At 34.4% G+C, this 18,817-nt stretch overlaps 2 protein-coding genes across 12 annotated transcripts in view; one reads left to right on the forward strand and one right to left on the reverse strand.

Annotated features, from left to right (window-relative positions):
- LOC118446957 (FH1/FH2 domain-containing protein 3-like) overlaps positions 1–846 on the forward strand; it is an 80,174-nt gene extending 79,328 nt beyond the window's left edge. For all 10 annotated transcript variants that reach the window (XM_085661377.1, XM_085661369.1, XM_085661358.1 and 7 more), the window contains one exon: positions 483–846. In XM_085661377.1, coding sequence (XP_085517503.1) covers positions 483–556 — 74 coding nt within the window. In that variant the 3' untranslated portion in view covers positions 557–846. The remainder of the gene's footprint in view (positions 1–482) is intronic.
- A 1,210-nt stretch (positions 847–2,056) lies between these two features.
- The window catches only part of Fkbp14 (peptidyl-prolyl cis-trans isomerase Fkb14), a 37,322-nt gene continuing 20,561 nt past the window's right edge, over positions 2,057–18,817 (reverse strand). Inside the window, exons 2-4 of one of the 2 annotated variants that reach the window (XM_085661411.1) lie at positions 6,260–6,423; positions 3,765–3,889; positions 2,057–3,519 (exon numbers count right to left, since the gene is read on the reverse strand). In XM_085661411.1, coding sequence (XP_085517537.1) covers positions 3,331–3,519; positions 3,765–3,889; positions 6,260–6,423 — 478 coding nt within the window. In that variant the 3' untranslated portion in view covers positions 2,057–3,330. The remainder of the gene's footprint in view (positions 3,520–3,764; positions 3,890–6,259; positions 6,424–18,817) is intronic. The other variant, XM_035878236.2, reaches the window with a different exon arrangement.

The raw sequence follows: 18,817 nt of genomic DNA on the forward strand, positions 1-18,817 counted from the left end.
AAGCACGTCAGAAACGATTTAATTTATTTACCAGACGATTAACTAGCATGTTAGTTTCGAAGCTTCGTGGAATGCCGAAAATTGAAACGAAGCATGGCCATAAAGTTGTATAAAAATAATGAAATGAAAGTAATATTATTTCAACGATTTAACAAATCTCTGTGTGTATGTCTTTGTATGTGTTTGTATGTGTGTATGTATGTGATTAGGAAAAATATTGGCACAATCTGCTCTTTTTAAAAAGAATATTATACGAAAATAGAAAACGACAATTGTAGGAAAATATTTATTTCAATAATTCGTTAAGATGGAAAGTAATTTGTCGTTAAAAATTGTCAACGAAATCATCGAAAAGAGTTAGATTATGACAATACTTTATCTACCTAATATATTTCTGTATGTATATGTATATATATATATATATGTATATTTATGTACATAGCTACGTGCTATTAAGTATCTCGAAGGGATTTCTTTTTCAGTGCGTAGAACGTTGAAGAACGGCCTCTCAGAAGAAGAAAAGAAACACATCGCCGCTTATATCAAGGGCTATTGACTGTGATAATATCCACCCTTTCCCCCTACAACAACCCTTGGGAACTTTCTCATTCGCTGTGAAGTCCGTAGCGAAGGGAACGAGGATTGACCATGCGTGGTCCAAGCAAACTATTATGTAAATCGTCCTTCTTACGAAGATTCTTAGGCGGTTCAAGACGACAGAAATGAAAAGGAACAACGGATGACGACTGGATGACACGCGTAGAACGTGAAAAATGATTGAGGAGGACATATGAGAGAGAGAGAGAGAGAGAGAGAGAGAGAGAGAGAGAGAGAGAGAGAGGGAGAGAGAGAGAGAAAGAAACGAAGAAAGAACGATTCATCCATACAAAACAGACTTCAAGAAACGATGTCTGTATAACATACTTTTATCAAATCTCTTTATCAGCCCGTATATCGAACGGTTTTTTAAATTTCTTTTCTTTTTTTTTTTTTTTTTTTTCTTTACAGACTCTTTCTTTCTTTCTTTTTTCTCGTTTTTTCTTTTCCATTGTTTTCTTTTTTCATCTTTTTTCCTTTTTCTCATCTCGCATGGTACGGTTATTTCTTTTATTTTATTAGATCGAATCAATTTTTAGTAAATATTTTAAAACACATAACCACTCCATGCGATCTCATATACATGTACGTATGTAGGTAATACTATCTAAATACCTACAATCTTCAATGAGAATTATGATTTAACGAATGAAAATATTTTTAATCTATCCAAATTAAAGAAACAAAATTGTTTCTTTGACTATTTTTGCATATACGAGAAAAATTGGCTTGGGTAAAAGAAAGATAGGGTGACGGATATAAACAATATTAATTGATACTTCTGCGAATAATATTCTTTGAATATATAATATTGTATATTCTGCCATTGGTTATAATCGTAACAGGGTAAGTTGTTCGTGCCTGTGCTAGTTCAACGAATTTTCCGATTTTTTCTTGTCAGTGCTACGATATAAATCGCTTATACATACGGTCGATGGATAAATTTGATGAATAAGAAAGAAAAATATATAAAAAGATAAAAAAAAAAAAATAAATGAATAAACAAGAAGAGCGATTCCGTGGCTCGTTATGTGCCTATTAAAAAAAAAAAAAAAAAAAAAAAATAGGAAGAACCTCTTTTGAAATCGATACGTTTTCGATATGAATTTTACAACGAAGATTTGTAACGGTGTGATTTATCGGGTGATAGAAATAATTTAATTAATTTAATTGTTATTACATTATCGTGTCGTAAGTACGTATTAATTACTGTAATTCTCAACGTAAATGATTTTTGAAATAAAAATGAAAAATGTTAAATTCTTTACTCATCGATTTCCTATCTTTTAAATATTTTTCTATATTTTTATTATTTTTTCTTTTTTGTTTTTTTTCTTTCAAACGTATCAGGTAAAAGGATAAGGTAAGTTCGCACGTTTATTTTGCATATTTTTTTTAATTTTGATAAATTGCCAAGAAAAAAAAGGGAGGAACTAACGAAAAAAGATGAACAACCGTGTATAACAAATTGTGCTCAAAACACACGATTTATTATTAACCTTCGTCCAGCTTTAACAACATACAATATAATGTAATAATAAAAACATATTCGTTAAAATACATTAATAATAGCGACGACGGGAATTGGCTTTGCAACCTGACAGTGTCAGGTTCGATTATATTTCACATTATCGAGATATTTTCTTTCATTTTCTATGATAAGTGTAATAAGAATTGAATAGTGCATCGTTGAAAATGGATCGAAGAAGACATGGAGGGAGAAGGAACGATGATTCCACTAACTATCCACTTTCGATCTTCGAAAACTTTCACGGTAAGAAACGATGGAAGCTCCTTTTACGATATAAATCATCCTACCTCGACATTTTTTCTACCTACTTGAAATTGATTGCTAGAAATTTATTTGTAAGTACATCGTGTAATATAGAGATATGACGTGTAATAATTGACGAGTCGGTTCAGTTTTCTTTTTTCTCACTTGTACGCTTATACATTTGATATCTTATATCTTTCGTACTAATTAATTAATTAATCATCAATTTCAAGTAATTAGAAAAGACAATTACCATTATCGGTTTAATAAAATCTGATAAACGTGATAAAAAGAAATAAAACAGTTTGTAATATACGTTGAAATTCTTTATATTAAATGAATAGAATGATGTTGATTGTAAAAGAAAGAAGAGAAGAACGTGGACAGTTCGCGGACATATTTTGACGACATAGTTACGGTTGTTTGTGATTTGATACACCGTATACTGTTGCGATTAATTAACGCTAACATTTACGATCGTGTAGAAAAAAGACACTTTCTTTTGATCACTCACAGGCGCGTACACTCACCCACTCGCACACGCACGCGTACACGCAATTATTTATATATATATTTATTCGTAAGTATATGCATATGTATATCGTAGTGCGATCACTCGAGCAAAAATTTATCTAAGACGGTTAGCTGGTAAAGATCATCTCAGCCGTCGCGACTTTACGTCATATCGATAAACATTTGGGGGACTTGAACAAAATTGTTGGCTTCTTCGTTCCGATTGTAAACTATTTTCTGTTTATTCTTTTTTTTTTTTTTATTATTGTTGTTGTTTTTGTTCTTTAAAATTCTCTTAGACGCGAAGACGTCGTCATTGTTGTCGTCGTTGACAAAATTCCAGGGAGACAGGATGACGTACTAAAGGAGTCGTTGGAAGTTTTAAAATTTGCCACGAACGACCAAGAGACGTGTTGCTCGAGAAAATAGACCAATGCGAAGAGTCTTCAAAGTTCGTCGTGTTTCGGCCCACTAAATTCCTCGTGAGAAATGAAACCATTCCTATCTTTGTCCTCATGTTGAAAAATCTCTTCGACAAGTTTGTCGTGGTCGGCCAGCATCTTTTTTACTTCCTCGTTGTCACCAGGACTACCTTGTTCCGCTTCGATCATTTGTTTCTTTAGATATTCGCTGACCTGTATTAACGAATAAACAAGTTTCATGAATAAAATATATACTCTTTAATAATCGATAATGACATCGATTGATAAGTATCAAGTTTTCAACTTAAAATGAACATTGTAAGATACCGAATCAATTTTGTTAAAATTATTCGATCGATTTCATTTGTTATTAAATCTTTTTATAAGAGACAAAGGATGATCGTTCGTTGATTAGTCGACCAACACCCAAGATGAAAAGAAAATGAAAATGATCTTGCCATTGCTCTCACCTCCTCGCGGGAGAGTTGCTTATCGTCGTTAGCGTCGATCTCTTTGAAGACGTTTGCGGTTGGTGGCGAATCGCTAATATTGATGAGTTCAACATCGAACGTCAAGGTGGCACCTGTAATCGAATGTTTCGATTCGTTAATGAAATATTTATTTCCTCTTTGATACTAATAAACGCTTCTAAATGTCATTCATAAAATTTAACAAAGGGATAAAAAAAAAAAGTAATATCGAACGTAATGTTTTTATCAGAATCATCTGATGTTATATCTCGTACATTACGATTCTGTCGTTTTGAGGGAAAGACTCCGTCTGACTCGACCTCGTTGATTGGCCGAAATCCGATCAAAATCCAATACGTCGCTGTCAGCAATTTTTCCGTTCACGATGTAAAGTCTCGTACATATGTATATATGTATGTAGGTATATCCGATAGGTATAACAGAGTTTCCGATTCGCGACGTTGAACATTTATCGAATAGTTCGTTGTTTTTTTTGTTTTATCTGTTCATCCATTCATTCGTACATACGTCAACTAAAATTTCATTCCATTCTCATAGCTTTGAAGTTTTCTCTTTTCGAATCGATCGCTGATTGCCAATCGAAAGTTCTGATTCGAAACCCCATTGAATTATAAAAGAAACACAAAATGTATACGACAAAAGGGAGTGGGGATGGGAGTGGGAGATAAGAATCCTCTTCCCTGAAACATCTTTGGAACGGACGATCATAGAGTTGTTAAATATAATAAGTTGAAATATAGGAACAAGATAATTCGTTGATCAAAATAAGATCATAAGTCGTGATTCGGTCGACTTTTTATGAGATTTCTTTGCCGAAAGTATTATATATGACAATCTGTCCTACCTCCTAGCAAGTGCATCCTCGTAAATCATTTCTATGGGCTATCGATTCTTCTGTCTCGCGTCGAAATCCTATTTTTTTTTTTTTGCACGTTTTGCACATTTCATACGTACATATATGAAACTGTACATATATAGACGTTTAGGTGCACGTACACGTAGAATAAATCGAAGTAGCTTAGTGAAGCGAGCTGGACAAAAAGAGTGGGGAAAAAACGAGAGAAGAGAGTCAGGTGCTATAGAAAAATCCTGAGAAAAAATGGTACAACGTTTTGCTCGGTAGTGGTCAATATTGACCGTAACTCTTGTTTATAAATCTGATATCCGATAACTCTTATTACCGTTATTACTTTAATTTATTTTCCTTAGACAATACCGATAAACATCACTAACGAGAAATCGAGCTTGATAAGAAAAGAGTAAAAAAAAAAAAATGCATTTTGTCGCTGTTATTGTTGTTAACATTGAAGTATGTAGGATCGAAAATATTCATTTATTTCATTTACTCTTTGTATAATAAAATAATAATATAATTACTACATAATTAAGATATCGTTGATACTATTGTTTTGATTTCTATAGAATATAATTATGCGTTAAATATTGAATAGTATCATTTTCCATATTCATATCCATCGAACGAACCATTGTTCGTTCGATGGATATGAATGAATTTCTCTAATGGCAAACTCTTTTATACGAAATCTATCGTTAATAGATTTCTATAAAAATGTCCAAATCTCGGTAGCAGTTAATGGAATATTTGGCCGAGAGCTAACGAACTGTCGCCGTTCGATTAATGCATGTTCCGCTATTAATTATGGAATCGACCGTCGCGATTAAAGCGGTACTAATGAAATATGCCGTTTAATTATTTCCCGCTCAAACGAGCGGAATTAACAAACGTATGGAGTTTCACATCGTTCGAAGAGTATTTGTATAGAAAAAATCAATATTCCTGCTTATTTGTCTTTTTCTTTCTTTTCTATTTTTTTTTTTTTTTTTTTTTTTTTTATGTAAAACTAATTTACGATATAACGTTAACCGAAGCATGTAAAGTATGTACATATATATATATATATATATATATGTATATATATATATATATATGTATATATATATATATATATACATTACGACTTTATAAAGTAAATTTTAAGTTTTTTCTTGACCTCTCGTAGGACTCATAAAATTGCTACGTACACGACTAGTCCGCAACGTATCGAAAATGAGAAGCTTCGTTCTTTTACGAGCGTAGCTATCTTAAAAATAAACGAAGCGTGCATCGCTGTCGATTCGAACGAACGATCATGGACAACGGTGTCCCATTTAACGGGCGAAGCTTTATTGGATTTTCATGCAATTGCATTTTGGACTCCCATCTCGATCCTAACGGTCTTCTTCCATCCAGTAAGCTGGTAGTACTGTAATGTTTCCTCGATTTCATTTATTCATATTTATACAATCGGCGATCTTTGATATATCCAACGTTTAAAAATTTCAAATGGCTAAACTATATTCTATCCATTAAAAATAATGAACGAACGAGTGACGATTACTCTTCACTTATAAGTTTAAATCGTTTATTAAATAATATCATTGATTAGGAATTATTATTGTACCTCCAGGTATAACGTTTCCAGCTCCAGTATCACCATAACCAAGTTCCGGTGGGATGACCAACTTCCTTTTTTCACCTACACACATATTCAACAAACCTTGGTCCCATCCTTTAATCACCTGGCCAACGCCCAATTGAAAAGTGAAGGGTTGTTGTCTGTCCAAACTGTAAAATAGTAAAAAAAAAAAAAAAAGACAGTGAAATTCTGTTCAATTCTATGAAGGAAAAAAGGAATAAGAAAGAAAGGAAGAAGAAAACCTATTATCGATTTGCGCGATGCAACGTTTCAGAAGCGGTTACGTGTAAATCGCAGGAGGAATCTGTCAAGAGTTGTATATAGGTATGTGTCCATGAGTGCGTGCGTGCGTGTGCGTGTGCGCGCACGCGCGTATTCGTGTATATGTATGCGCATGCATTGAGATCGCGTGACTACGCGAAATATTTGGCGCGGAAACGAAAATAACCGATATTTCGACATCGTTCCTGGAAGTGTCAATTTCTCGTCAGCTCGTAAATGGGGAAACCCGTAGGATATATGTACGAATGAGCGATCGTTCTCATTCTCCTCTTCCTCTTCATCAACATCGCAAACTATTGCATACTATGGTACAGGTATACCTTTTCGACGAGAATTGACGAGTTCGTACGGATTGAATGACACCTCTGAGAGACTCATCAACTGAATATGTGTGTGTGAGTGTGTGTTGTGTGCATGTGTGTGTATCTTCATGTATATTTGTTGTCGAAAAGTTTTTCAACTACGTTGACATATAGAATGCAGTTAAGTTGATTACTTTCAAACCGTATCATTTTTGTATATATATATATATATATATATATATATATATATATATCTCAAAATTATACTATATAAACGTAATTTCTTTTAACTAATTTCGTAAGTTCAAACGTAGTAACATGTTTGTTAAATTAATTACTTTAATTTAACATGTTAGTTGATCGAAATATTTCGCTTGAAGAAGTTTAATTAATATCGTCTAACGAGATGGTTTTATTTCTTAAGTTCTTCCTATCTAACATCATTTCATTTTCTTTACATTTATTCGTAGTACGAGCAGTAAATAAGAAGAGGCAAAGTTTAGGGAATAGGTATTTTTGTACATCTCGAGAATCCGACTTATATGACTACGAGTTTCATCAGTCACCCAAAGGAAGATGGAGAGAAAGAGAGGAAAATAAAGAGAAAAGAAGAGAGAGAGAGAGAAAAAGAGAAGATAATAAGAGAGAGAAAGAGAATAAGAGAGAGAAAGAGAATAAGAGAAGAGAATAAGAGAGTAAAAAAAAGTGAGAACATATGAGAAAGAGGTGACGAGTGGTAGAGCATATAAAGATATGAAGAGGGAAAGAAAGGAAGAATGAAAGAAACGGAAAAGAAGAAAGGAAAAGAAAGAGACACGTCCGAGAGTCTGACGTGCGACGAATAAACGCTTTTTTGTCTGTCGTGAAGGAAGGGAAATAACGCGAGAGGAGTGTTGCACGGTGGAATGATATAAGAATGATGGACAGGAGGAAAGAAAGTTGAAAGAAGTTAAAAGGGATGGAAAGAAAAGGAGGAGGAGAAAGAGAGTGCCGAGAAGAACAAGTAAGAGGAAAGAGAAGAAGGAAGAGAAGTTAAGAGTGGGAGAGGAGTAAAGTAAAGAGAGAAAAAATTGCTATGGGATAGCAAGAACCAAGCGATGAAAAATTCGAAAAGATCGTTCCTTTGGATACATATACAGCCATATACTATATATATCTTTTACGTAGGAGCATTCTTACAGAAGGCAAAGTTTTCGTGCGTGTCGCGCTGTATAACTTTAAATATTCAAATGGATCCTCGAGTGGTAACTTGCCACGTACATACATACATGTATACATATGTACATGTATACATACATATATATATATGAATGTGTATATATGTATATATATATATATATATACAGGATATTGCTCGTTTACGAGACTCGACTTTTTCGTCGAGAGTAAAAGTCCTGCAGTGCGACGCAAGAGGATATAGCATGGGCTAGGATTAGCGACGAATTCTTCTCTTTTCTCTCCTCGCAGTAAAGCAGATCGATATCCGGATGGTTCGACGAACGGTAACGCTTCAACGAGTAATTTCCAACAAAAATAGATGAAGATACGACGATAAAATAAAGTTGAGATTGATTTATTCGCTATCGTTGTTGACGCAAGCACGAAGGCTAAATCAAGGTGTCACGAAGAAATGTTACTCAATTAAGAAATAATAATAATAATAATGATAATAATAATAATAATGATAATAATAATAATAATAATAATAATAATAATAATAATAATAATAATAATAATAATAATAATAGTAATAATAATAATAATAATAATAATAATAATAATAATAGTAATAGTAATAATAATAATAATCATCATCATTATCATTATATAACTATATCCTGGTTATACAAAAATTATAAAAAAAGTGTAATCATCAATAGATATACTATAATCCGAAGATATTTAAGCATATAGTAGAATGGAAGTTGGTTTTGATCTGTTCCATCGGCAAATCCCGATGTAAAATATCGAGAAAATAAAGGAAAATAATAATAATAATGACGATAAAGCGAGGATAAAAAAAAAAAAGAAAATGGAAATTTATATAAATTGTATTCAAAAAGGAGGAAGCTAATAATCTCGTTTCTAATACCCATTCTTACCCTTATTTTTTTTTTTCCTTATTATTCCATTTCCCAAAATAGTAAAAAAGGAAAGGGAGAATATAGAGAGACGGCAAAAGACGGATAGGGGATGAAAAAGAGTAGAAAGGGATGGTGCGAGGTTGTACCTAGATAGAAGAGAAAAGAAAGCTCCTCTGCTCGTTCCATAGGATAACATTTACATATATTCGTGCACAGGTGGAAAGCGACGGCACAGAAAACATAAATCGCGGGACGGGCGAGCTCTTAAACATAAAGGGCAGAAATAATACACGAGTAGTATGAGCCAGAACGAGAGTTGGGAGAAGGTAGAAAAGAAAAGAATAGAAAAACGTTGAAGGATGATATCGCTATCAAAGAATTTTACCGTGGTCGTTTCGGCCAGCCCACCCTAGGTTAGAACCGGGTCTTGTTAACATATCAAAGGAGTCGGACGATATTTAAATTTATTCCTTCTAGCTCTCCGTACTATATCGGCACAACTCCTCGCGTTATCTCGTGTCCTCTTCGCGAGACTATCTTACATATCAAAGTCCTCACATATATTCATAGGAGCAGTGGGAGATTGACGAGCTCTTTACAAAGATACTACTATTGTATTCTCTTTTCGATCCTTTTATTTCTCTATCTCTTCGAATTGATTCTCTCGCTTTTCACACTACAAAACATAGAGATAGCTAGATAGATAGATATATATATATATATATATACATATGTAGTTCGATAAGAAATTCTCTTTTCTTTTTATCACTACTATAAGAAAATATCACGTAAGATTCCGAAAGGAAGAGTCAGTTTCTTCGATGAAGCAACAGCGTGGAATCAAGTTATTTTTCCGTCGCGGAACATTAAGATCGCGGAACTGGTTGTAACGCTTACGTCGAGTCCGTTACATCATTTTTAATGTTCGCTCGAACGGCTCCCTTAAAGCGCCGTTAGCTTGTGCAAAAAAAGAAAAGAGTACCTAGCCGGCAACGTCAGAATTTACTGCGCCATTAAACGTCCTACACAATATGAGTCAGCTGGGATATGCGAACTCCTTTCGAGCGGAAGAGCAAACTATAGTTTTCCCCTTTAATGTCTACCTACTCGAAGGAAACGAGCGAGAAATATGCTAGAAATTCAGCGACTATTCTGCTTTTTTTTTTTTTCTTTTTTCTTTTTTCTTTTTTATATTTTTTCACTTTCTTTCGATTACTTTGCGAATAATATCGAATGTATAACGAAAACAAAAACAAAGGAAACATAATCCTTTGACAATGTGGTATACGTAATATTATTATTAGAAAATAAAAAAAAAATTGTTCTTCGTTCATGCACTCGTTGGGCGAAGAAAAATTTTAAAAGACAGAAAATACGAAAGCTCAGCGGAAGCAAAAACGTAAACGAAGTTTAACTTTGAACGTTTCAACGTAATGAATCGCTTACTTACAATTACCCAAGATAAACGGTCGCTAATTTATTCTCTATTTCTACCTGCAAATTTGCTCTATAGTATTCTTTGTCTTATTTCACATTGGATTTTTCTCGCTTTTATTACCATAAAGAAAGAAAGAAAAAAAGAAAAAAAAAGAAAAGAAAAGAAAAGAAAAAAGAAAAAGAAAAAAAGAAAAAAGAAAGTCTGAATTTTTTTCCAGTCGCCGTAATTTATTTTTCTCGCAATACCATAGTCCATATTTTTTGTTAATGCTCATATCTACGTTAATTTATGTATATCCACATTAATGACGTTGAACGAGCAAAACGTTGGAAGCTGTCAGCACGATTTAAGTCACGGATTACGGGAACGTCTCGTGTAGTGATGGATATCCGCGATAAAATGAATATGTCCGACACAGAAGAAGGGAGAAGATCGGTTCTTGGGGGAGGATCCGGGGAATGAGAAGGGTGGAACATTTTTCAGGAACGTCTTCTTAGTCTTGTAATACCTTATATTCGTGCATACCGGAGATATTCGTAATCCAGAAGGCATTCATAAATTCCCGTGGTTGGCTCGGAGAAATAGAAATGATGAGAAAAATCCTTATGAGCTTTTCTGAATACTTTTTTTTTTTTTTAGAGAATACCAATGTCTCTTCGGTTTCCTTTAATCCTTTTTACAAATTTTATCGAAATTAAAAGAAGGAAGGATTCTACGATCGAATCTTACATTTTGGAAGGAAGGGAGTTGAAGAATAGCGAGCAAAGCGACGCTGTAAATTTTGTCTAGGCTGGTAGGTAGCTTAATGCAGATTTAGATAGGTCCTATGCGCATGCGGCTTTTGGGTCTTAGAGAGTTGGACTAATTAATTTATAGACTGCGCCCTTATCTGTTGCCAGCTGCAGCAGCGCGTTACGAGAGTCGTAGGAGACAGAACATTTGTGTTTGTGTTTGGATCTGTATGTGTGTGTATGTAAGAGAGAGAGAGAGAGAGAGAGAGAGAGAGGGGGGGGGAGAGAGAGAGAGAGAGACATACGATTTACATGAGCTTCTGCAGCTCGATAGGAAATGCTTGCATACTCGAGCTCGTTAGGTCAGTCGAGCTTGCTTCTCGTCGATGTTAATTGCGTCGCGCGAGCAAACGCGATGCGTCGATTTGCTCGATCGACCGAGAGAAGGAGTACAGTGTGAGCAATCGCGTCGATGGAGAAAATTAGTTTGTACATAGTAGTAGTACATACATAGGTAATCGATATATCGATTCGATCTCAGGAGATGTATTTCGGAATCTTGAAGGAAAGGAGGTCGTCTTTGATTCGAAGGAACCGGGCTAAGAGAGGAATAGCATGAGCTGAGTCGAGTGGAGGTATCTATGCGGTAGAGCAGGATAGCTAGTGGTCAGAGGATGAGCAGAGGGTGGCTGGCTCTCGGCTGCTTGGAAATAGGGTGTGGATCGCCAGAGTGTTGCGGCCACGGTAGCAGATAGCGTTGCATATTTCATGGTGCACCGTAACGTAACGTAACTTAACGTAACGTACGCCTCGCAAGGGAAATCCTAACATGGCCACAATGCCCAACTTCTGTCGGAGAGGCTTGTAAGCTCATTCGTTGCCGGTAGCTCCTAGGAAAGGAACCTTCGCCGAGCACAGATGAATCTATTTTCGTTTCTACCGTTCATCTAATCCTCCTTCTTCTTTTTCCATATCTTATAAAACTTAACCTTCTTTTCTCTTTTCATTTTATCTCTCTCTCTCTCTCTCCCACCCTCTATTTATATGCTAGCAACGCGCGATAAAGTCCTCAAAGATTCTCTTGTGTGCTAACTTTTTGCTTCCCCGTATACACTACTATCTACTACTAGATGCTAGACTTCTAATAGTATTTAGAGAGAAAGGGAGGAAGCATTTGAGTGAGGAGAAGGAGAGACTGGGAATTTACGGCACGATCGTGCTCGCGTTTAATCCACCCAATTGAATTTAATCTCAGTAGGACCTTTTTGTACCAGACCCGTTCGTAAAATCCTTCTACTTGCAGGATCTCTCCTTACAGATAGAGCTGAGATAACCGATTTTGTTCGAAGCATGCTGCCACTTTACTTCCCAATAGACGTAGGACGCCCTGCAAACGAGGAAATCTCTAGGAAGATGAAGGAAGTTGTAGCGTGGAAAGGGAGAATAATGGATTTTTGGCAAGTTCTATGGATTGACGAAGAGCTCGGTAGTTTCCTACAAACTCGATCGTTCCAAAGAAAATCTGATTTTGAGAAAGCGCACGATAATAAAACCTAGATTGTGTCAAGAGCTATACGTTAATAGGATTTTGATATAAAGCGTAAATATCTAAAAAAAAATAAAAAAAAAAAAGTAGTATATCTTGCAAGAATGACGAATTCCCAGCAATCGTAAACATATAAAAAAATATGAATAGCATTCACAAAATACAATTCGAATCGGTAGTTTCTATTCGATAGAATCTTTATTTATGTTTCGTAGAAGCTACGTTACGATACGAAGATTTAACATCGATAAATCGAAGAATTATTCGACCGCGTTAAATTTCTATTAACGTTTATATCGAGATAAACGTATTAGATAGAAGAAAGAAAAACAGAATAATCATAAATTTTTGTCAATGAAACTTCAACAGTATAGTATTAATAGGGAGTCACTTAGCTACGAGAGAAAAGCAACTATGAGTAGACGGAAACATGCATCCGTATCCACTTTAGAACTTTTATGCGCCGTCAGAGTGATTTTTTCTCATCAGTAGAGCACGAAACGATAGCATAGAGCCGATTTTATTCGAGCAATAGCGCGATGCAATTTCAACACGGTCGTCCTACGTAGTATGCAATTCGTACTTTCCCCTCGGCCGCCATTAAATTCATATTTGCCGTGGAGCGAGGAGAGAATTCCGTCAACGAGCGTCGTTCCAACGAGCAAAACGATAGCTAGAAAAAGAGAGAATGAACAGAATGGAATCGGTTGGTGTCATCCAGCGGCGTTTCGACGAATCTGTTCGATCGCGTAACGCGTTTTGAAATGCGTCGCGTGCATAACGTGACGTGATTTTCTCTCTTTCTTTCTCTTTCTCTCTCTCTCTCTCTCTCTCTCTCTCTCTCTCTCTCTTTCTCTCTTTCTCTCTCTGCCTCTCATTTATTTTTTTCCAACAAAACCTTCATCGTTGTTGGTTCGATATCGAGCCACTTTTTTTTCTTCATTTTACCGCACGGTACGAGGAAATAGAGAATATCACGAGAACGAAGGTCGTTTCGTTCGCGCGAACGAACCGGAGTGTTAACGACGAAAAATGAGTATTTCGAAGCGCTGTAAGTCAGGAGGAACATACAGTGAAAAAGCGTGGGACGCGTAATTTCATATACGGTAAATCTGCGGTCCTCGTAAATCGCTTTATGGAAACTCAAGCCGCCGTTTTAGCGAAGGATCCAAGTTTTTATAAAAGCGTTAAAAAGGGTTTCACCAGTTTCCTTTCATTGATAACGTTGATACGCTTGAAGACTATGTACAGTTTTTAATATCTTACAAGTGATTCTAATTCTTATTTTTTCTTTTTTATCAATAATCCCTAGCTACATTTTATCTAATTAGATTGACAAATTGTCATATCGTGCAACAGTTTCGTCTTTCGTTTTTCAAAACGAATGAACGTAGGGATGGAAAATTATTAGTTCAGAAAGCTGAAGAAAGAGAGACAAAGAAAGAGAGAGAGAGAGAAAGAGAGAGAGAGAAGAGACGATGAAACATTTACAATTCTCAAGGACTTTCATGTTATATCCAGCGGGAGAAGACAAGGAAACGCAAGCACTGCCGCGTGGAATCTTCCAGCTTGCTCGTATATCAGATACGGATGCAAGATGGCGTGCCTCGCACTTGCACCTGCTCTCGTAGTTTTCGTAAAGGTAATAATCGTGAGAGCTCTTTCGCATGTCCCCCGTGCATGCTTCCTACCCTTCTGTCACTTTATCTTTCTCCTTTACTTTCACCATCTCTTTTCTTCTCTCTCTTTCTCTCTCTCTCTCTTTTTCTTTCTCTCTTTCTCTCTCACTTTTCTCTTTTCTCTTTCCGTCTACATGTTATTTCAACAAGTGTCATAAAATGAAGCCTTTGATTTTAAGAGAATGTATATTTCGGTAAGTATAATATCACACTAGAGACATTATTATACATATATATATATATATATATATATCTTTAAAATCGTAATAACGAATGATTAGAATTTGGTAATATAAAAATCTCACTAACTGTCTCTTTGAGGAATAAAAATAAGAATAGTGTGTGAGAGAGATAGAGAGGGAGAAAAGAAAGGATGAAGATAAGAGAGGTCGATCCCACTCTCGTTATTGTCTTCCCTCCATACATCAGAGACGACGTGGCCTAGCCATTGTCTTCTCTTGGAGTTCTAGACAATTCATATTCTCTCGCCTCCTTTACCGAAACGGCCGCTTGCTTAATGACCGAGAAATTATTTCTCTGCTAATTAAGCGACCTTCCGCGACGTCCAGTTTCGTTTCTCTTTTTTCCTTTTTCTCTCTCTCTCTCTCTCTCTTTCTCTTTTTCTCTTTTTTTAAATAATCAAATATATATATATATATATATGTATATATATTATATATATATTATATATATTATTTGATTAATTGCCGGAAGAAAACGATTTTAGTAGTCGGTGAGACATTTTTGCGGAAAAGATAAGCGGATGACGAAAGTTTCGCGAGCTCTTTCTTCTTGTCAACCGATTTAGTTTGGAAGCTCTCTTGTTTTCTCACTCACTCTCTCTCTCTCTCTCTCTCTCTCTCTCTCTCTCTCATTCTCTCTCTCTGTCTCTTTCTTGCTCTGTTTCTCGTGTATGCGTAAGAGAAAGAAAAAGAAAAAGAAAAAGAAAGAGAAATAAAGAGAGAGAGAGGCAGAAAGAGAGAGAGAGAGAGAGAGAGAGAGAGATAGAGTGGAAAAGAAAAAAATTCTTATTGTCTCATCCGGAACGAACGAAGAGAGTCGACGACGAAAAGTTAAATTGGATACGTCGAAGGTAAAGCGTCCGACGAAGACTCAACACGATTAAAAAATCTTCGAGTTAAGACGAAGAGAAAGCGGTGAAGAAAACAACGAAGACATAGTTGGAATAACAATAGCAACCAGAAATGTTCTAGAAATTAGAACGGGAGAAAGAGATTACCGAATCAAAGAACGAGACAATTTTTCAGATTCTTTACAAGGGGATTTCACAGAGAGATACCATTTTTCTCTTTTACGTTCGTTCGAGATCGATCGATTTTCTCTCTCTCTCTCTCTCTCTCTCGCAATTTTTTTTATTTTTCATCTTCTTTACTCTTAACGAATCTTGCGGATGAATGTTCGAACGATTGTTTCGTTTCTAGAAAGAAAGAAAGTTAATAACCACGATTCATTAACCAAAGACTTGATTTAAATCCGTCAAAGCAAATTCAGCACTGTATGATGGAATCTATTCTTCTCTCACTCTCTAGATGACTTCCTCCATGTCGTAGTAACTTTAGAGAACCTTACGTAAGGGTCTGAAGTTTCGCAAAGTAAATAGGCACAAACGAGATCCTAGAAGTAAAAGTAGACGAAACTATGAAGGAAGAAGAAAATGAAGGTGATGCGCCCCTTTCCTATGTAACTATGTGCATACATGACACTATACTTCTCTTAATATCGAACTTGTAGATAATAGTGGTTTTCGTAAAGAATCTCTAACTTTTTGTGAAAAGACATTCGCAAAGTTTGAGAATTCAATAATGATATGTTCAAGAAGAAAATTATAATCGTTTTTTTTTTTTCATTTTACCTTTTATGTTAAATAAACGTAATTTGGCTTTACTCGAATGCAACTGATTAATTTCTTATAGTCCAAGAGAAAATGGATTCATGACTAAAGGAAACCGGTTGGAAGAATTCGAGATAGAAATTGGATATTTAGTAAATATACATTTTTTATCTATAAGTAGATAGACAAGTATTTGTTCTACAGAATTGATCTTCCTTTATAATGCAATCGTCAGACATCGCTAAATCGGGTTCTTTAATATTTACAACAACGTCTCTAGTTTAGATGTTTCGTATTAATTCTACGAGAATCAGTACGATACGATAATTTTTTAATTTAACACAAGCGTAATATTTCGCGTATAAAGATCGATTAATACTTAATATTCGATCAAGATGTTACCCGACTCCAATAGGATTCAAATATGTATCGCAATTATTACATAAACCTAGCCAAGAAAAATGTATAATCTTCTATTTGTCGAATTCAATTTGTTAATCAAAAGCAAGATTTTTGGATTGAGCAATAAATACAAAATTGGTTAGTGGATCCTAGAACTATGGAATCTCACTATTGCCTAGGTACGGGCAGATTGATATAAAGTTAAGAACCATGAGACATATTTATTACATATGAGTCAGAGATCTTCTATTACATCGCTCTTGTAATCTACACTTTCCCATCACGGTTTGTGTTTATAATAAAGATAGACGAATGAAGTATTGGTCCGTAGGAATTAAGGCCAAGGGACTGACATCATCATAACAACGAATAATACATTGGCAGGGAAGCAGATGCAGAGGGTAGCAGATGTGAAATGTGTAATTCTTAGATCCTTTGTCACGGAGAGAGACTATTCGCAATAATATTACAAAAATAATTGAACAATCGATTCGGAAAATTTTAAGCCTGAGAATCGATTACATTATCTCCAATAATATCAGTGTGAAATAAATAAAGAATCGGTTCCTGGATATGTGAGGCAGAAGGCTGATCTCACTAATTTTTTTTTTTTTTTTATATAAAGAGAACAAGAGCCTTTATATAAACGAGATAAGAGGTATAGACATTTATATGAATTTTATAACGAATGGTGTATGATTATACGCGAGCAATTTTCATGTAAAATGTATATGTATATACATATATAATCAGAAATTTTTATAATTATGAAAGTTACACACCAATGAAAAAGTAAACGATTGAATATTAAATTAAAACTAAGTGATTAATTTCTTTCAATTTTACTTTTTAACTTGATTTATTTGATAATGGTATATTTGATTTGGTATATTTGACTTGGTTTATTGTAACATTACAACGTTACAATAAATCAAATCTACGCAAGATGATGGTACAGTAATACGATTTAGATCTCTGAGAGCCATATAATAACTTCGAGGACGAGCTGTTTGCTACTCGTTCTCAAATCGATTTGAATCTAGTTACTATTATCGCTTTTCGTCCGACGGGATCACTTACTTTTCGAAACGACTATTCCCAAGAGCAAAGAGAAGTTCAGCGATTCGTATCGAGAACATCTACTCTCGATCAGAAATTATGATTCCACATGTATCTCATTATTAAAGAGTGAGAGTCTCTCGCTTTTATATTTTATTAGGCACCTGGATTTCATTAGCAATGGACCCAATTGATAACTATATTTATTTTGTTCTATCGGCATACTATTTATATAACTATAAGAAATCAAGAAATAGGGGAGATATATTATATAAATAAATAGATAAATTGATTTCCAGAAACATTTCTTGTTAATCGATTATTCATTAATTGATTTCTCAAAATAGACTAATTCTCTATTTAGAAAATGTTCTAAAATAATTTGAAAATCAATAAACACCAATTATTAACAATGAGAATATTTTTGCTCTTTCAATAATATAATTCGATTATATTTTGCTCGTGATTGTGTGATTAAGATTCGTAGGAATTGTTAGTAAAAAAAAAAAAAAAAAAAAAAAAAAAAAAAGTTGTAACTACGAAAAAAGAGATAAAAGAAAAAAAAAATAATACGTAGCTCGTTTTTCAAAGTTTTCTTTGTCGTCTCAAGAGGTGCATGAAATCTTAATATCCCTTATTACAACACTGTTAATTAACGGTACTCCCAAGCACTCTGGATAACGTATTTCTCCTTTCTCAGCTTGGATATACAGTTACCATATAATGAGAACTTAAACTCAAATACTTGAAGCTCCTGTGACTCGGATATTCTTAAATCATTATATGGATTTTTGTGAAACGATGAAAGAGTTAATACATACAATTGCGTAAGATACTTACACACACATTTACACACACACACATTTACTCACACACACATTCGTATTAAGTACACATTGATTGTTATATCTCATTTATATTATTTTCTTTTTCATCTTTTATTAATACACATTGAATTGTTTAATGAAAATGCTTACAAATAGTCTGCTTATGATATTATAAATTCCAAGTCCACAACATGGTAATATTGTAATAAAATTTTTTATTTATTTATTTATTTTTATTTATTTATTTATTTATTTATTTATTTATTTTTTTTATATTACTTATCTTTATCATCATATGTAACTCTTCCCAATGTTTCTACGAGATCTATATATTTGAAGTA

This window comes from Vespa mandarinia, chromosome 1 (assembly GCF_050613455.1).
Source record: "Vespa mandarinia isolate Hongniang chromosome 1, ASM5061345v1, whole genome shotgun sequence".
Lineage (NCBI taxonomy): Eukaryota > Metazoa > Arthropoda > Insecta > Hymenoptera > Vespidae > Vespa > Vespa mandarinia.